Source organism: Melanaphis sacchari, unplaced genomic scaffold (assembly GCF_002803265.2).
Source record: "Melanaphis sacchari strain LSU unplaced genomic scaffold, SCAv2.0 Contig393_pilon_pilon, whole genome shotgun sequence".
NCBI classification, from domain to species: Eukaryota; Metazoa; Arthropoda; class Insecta; order Hemiptera; family Aphididae; genus Melanaphis; species Melanaphis sacchari.
This window is the reverse complement of record NW_020271249.1, coordinates 141,828-145,113: the sequence shown is the minus strand read 5'-3', so window position 1 is coordinate 145,113 and position 3,286 is coordinate 141,828. Positions and strand designations below refer to the sequence as shown.

The window sequence follows — 3,286 nt, the reverse complement described above, 5'->3', positions numbered from 1 at the left end:
ACCATCCGTGTTATAGTACAGCAACAGCACACGGTCCATACTCAATTTATTATTATTATTATTATTATTATTATTATTATTGGAAATCGACTTTGCACTCGCCGCGGGCCCCACTGGACGCTTTTCTCTCATATTTATCGACAGCGTGCGCGCGTTTATTAATTATAAAGTATAATGATATGTGTCCGCACATTGTATACCTACGTAGTACGTAAGTACAATATTGAGTGCACTTACGCAAAACCAAATATTTATTCTACGCTCGACCAACGCGCGCCGGTCCAAACACGCGGTGGCGGAAACAAATGATGAGGCTGCGAGGACAATAGACGACAACGCGACGCATGCAAGTCGGTTCAGCTGCAATCGTCCCGGTCGAGAGGCACACGCGTCCTATAGGTATAATAATAATATTATATTGTATGCGATGTCTCGGAGGCAGCTGTGGTTAATTGAACTGTCACTTCGTTCTCCGGGCAAATATAATAGTGTAGCGCGTGTACCGTCGCAATAAGTCCCCGCGCGCGGTAATCGGCATCATATATATAAAAATATATATAGATAGGTAGGTAGGTACGTCTTGTGTAGTTATTTGAGCGAATAACGTATAGTTATTTTTTATGAGATGACGTTTGTATTTATTATTTCGATCTTGGGAAATCTAATGGCACGGCATCTTGCATTCGATAAAGACGAGGGGTTATGTGTTCGAAAATGTTATGTTCGAATTAAATGTGTTCGAATGAAAAGTGTTCGATAAAATATATGTTCGAATTAATTTTTGTTCGAATAAGTTTTTGTTCGAAAATAGTATAATTCATTGTTAAAAAAAAATATTTATATAAATTATTTAAAAGTAAAAAAAATAGGTATTTATAAAAATTATTTAAAAGTAAAAAAAATATTTGTATAAATGTGTAATATATCGTCAAGTTAAAAGTTTAAATTATATGCAATGCCTCTTAAAAACTCAATGCTATTTTGATCACTATCTTTAAATCTTAAAACAAGATTTTTAATTCTTTCTTCATGTTGTTTTCGGGATACTTTCGGGATCTTTTTTGCAATTCTGCCTTGAATAAATTGTTCAATTAAGCTTTCGTTCTCGTTCTGAATTTTTTGAAGAAGTATTATAAATTTATATGCACCTGGATGTTTCGATATCAACCTAGTACAATATTTCATTATAAATTTATAAAATATTCAATTTATATGCTACATCAATATATTACCTATTTAAACGACTATGCCATGATTCAGTGATATTAGTAGTGCGCGGCAAATTACATTCAACTCGTTGAGCTACTGACCATAATTCTGGTGGATATAACGGAGGTTTTACTTGTGGATTTCGTCCACGGAGTCTCACTGATCTACCAGTAACATACGTTGTTTCAAAATAGTCTAATAATTTTTGTTCCCTTTCATCATTTGAAAATTCAGTTTTAAGCTGTTTCCAACTTTCGTTGACCTGAATCAATAATAAACATTAAACACATATTTATTTTTTATTAGTTAATTATGCAAAAATGTATTATTTGCGTTTATTCATTTTTGTGGTTTATACGTACTTTAGAAACTGGAAGGAAAGCCAATGCTGGTAAATGTCGACAAAGTAAGTTGAAGTTTTGATCGTCAATATACTTGGTCGTTAATCCTTCCTTTTGTATGTGACGATAAATATTTTGCGAAAAATGAAAAAAACACGCAGAATGCATTGAAAATGGAAAAACATCATTGATGGCATTGATAGCAGCAATTTCAAAATCAGTTATAATTTCAAGATCTGTATTATCCTTAAAATTAATATTATGTTCAATAGCAAAATTATTTAGTGCTGTAAACATTACTTTATATGAATTTTCCGTTTGATTTGTCATAAGGGCAAACACTAAAGGTAAACATATCTGATCTTTTCCTCTATTAATAGATCCATGAATTGTATACAATTGTTTAAATAAATTAGGACAAGACTTATATGTTCCGTCTGCAAGCCAAAATTCTGATTCTCTTAAATATGAACAATTTTGAACTGTTGTAAAAATAATGATTCTATTTTTTTCATCATAAATTTCCTTGATTAAAAAATCTTGACCAGAAATTGTTTTTCTTAATTCAGGAGGAGGGTTATAATTTTCAACACAAGAAGGTTCGGTTAATTTACCTTTTCTCTGTCTTTTAATAAGTTGTTTTGATGCATTTTTACTAATTTGTGAAGATACAACAGAAGGAACTCCAATTATTTGTTCTTGGTAAATTTTGTGTGGATTATCTTGAGATTGCAATGCAGCAGTTTTTATTTTATTTTTAATTATTTTACATTCATTTTGAATTGGATTTGGTGCGTGTGAATGATTCATTAATATACACGATTCGTCTTTAATATGTTCATTGTTTTTAATAATTGTTCGAAATGTAGCACCACATTTTTTGACACAGATCCAATAGTACACATTTTCATTATCACGTTTACGAAAATTATTCTTATTAAACATGAATTCATATTCATTCACTAATAACATATTTTTCTTATGTATAGTAGATATTAATTTTATAATACACATCGACATATTCGTTCACTATTTCGTTATAACGGTCTGAAAATCGGAAATATACTGCAGTAGTGGGTGAATTACAGTTCGTATGTTACACAAAAATATTACGATAACAAGTAGATTTAAGTTATTGCTCTATATTAGATATCATATTAATGTTATAATATACGTCTATCGTCTAACCGTCTATCATTAGTTACCGGTCTAATAGTCGGAATATACGGCTATTAATATACTATATATATCTCTATATCTATATCAATATAATCATTATAAAGTTTTCGAACACAAATTTATTCGAACAAAAATTAATTCGAACATATGCTTTTTCGAACATTTTTTATTCGAACACATTTCATTCGAACATATCATTTTCGAACACATAACCCGACACCTTCGATAAACATGTAACTAATATGTATAGTTGTTTAGCGCAGTCGATTCACGACTTACAAAATAGCGAACAGGTACTCCCGAGAAAACAATGCTGCACGAACAAATCCGTAAACGGTAATTATTTTTAGAAAAGTTTACTGGATCTATCTACTCGTGTCTAGAAGTTTAAAAATAAAAAAAAATTTATTGGTTGGTAATCGATTTAAGTAAAGTTATATTGAATTATTATTGTCAACAATCACGTGTTATTTGAAAATAGATTATTCATTTTCCGTACATTGTTTACTGTAGTCTTACTTAAAAAAATATGTTTTTCAATAGATATTCATAGAAAA

At 30.3% G+C, this 3,286-nt stretch overlaps 1 protein-coding gene across 1 annotated transcript; it reads right to left on the bottom strand.

Moving 5' to 3' along the window:
• Positions 1-933: 933 nt before the first annotated feature.
• LOC112597171 lies at positions 934-2,660 on the bottom strand. Its single transcript, XM_025343109.1, has 3 exons — positions 1,572-2,660; positions 1,233-1,471; positions 934-1,168 (listed from the first exon to the last, which is right to left on the bottom strand). The coding sequence occupies exons 1-3, from the start codon at positions 2,568-2,570 to the stop codon at positions 934-936; spliced, it is 1,473 nt and encodes a 490-aa protein (XP_025198894.1). The 5' UTR covers positions 2,571-2,660.
• Between the last annotated feature and the right edge of the window lie 626 nt (positions 2,661-3,286).

What these genes read in the sequence shown, in the direction of transcription:
- LOC112597171 (XM_025343109.1), bottom strand. Translation starts at nt 2,570, where the DNA reads ATGTCGATGTGTATTATAAAATTAATATCTACTATACATAAGAAAAAT. An exon ending in CTTTCCTTCCAGTTTCTAAA is followed by an intron (nt 1,472 to 1,571) that starts GTACGTATAAAC and finishes TTATTGATTCAG; the next exon opens with GTCAACGAAAGTTGGAAACA. An exon ending in TGGCATAGTCGTTTAAATAG is followed by an intron (nt 1,169 to 1,232) that starts GTAATATATTGA and finishes ATATTGTACTAG; the next exon opens with GTTGATATCGAAACATCCAG.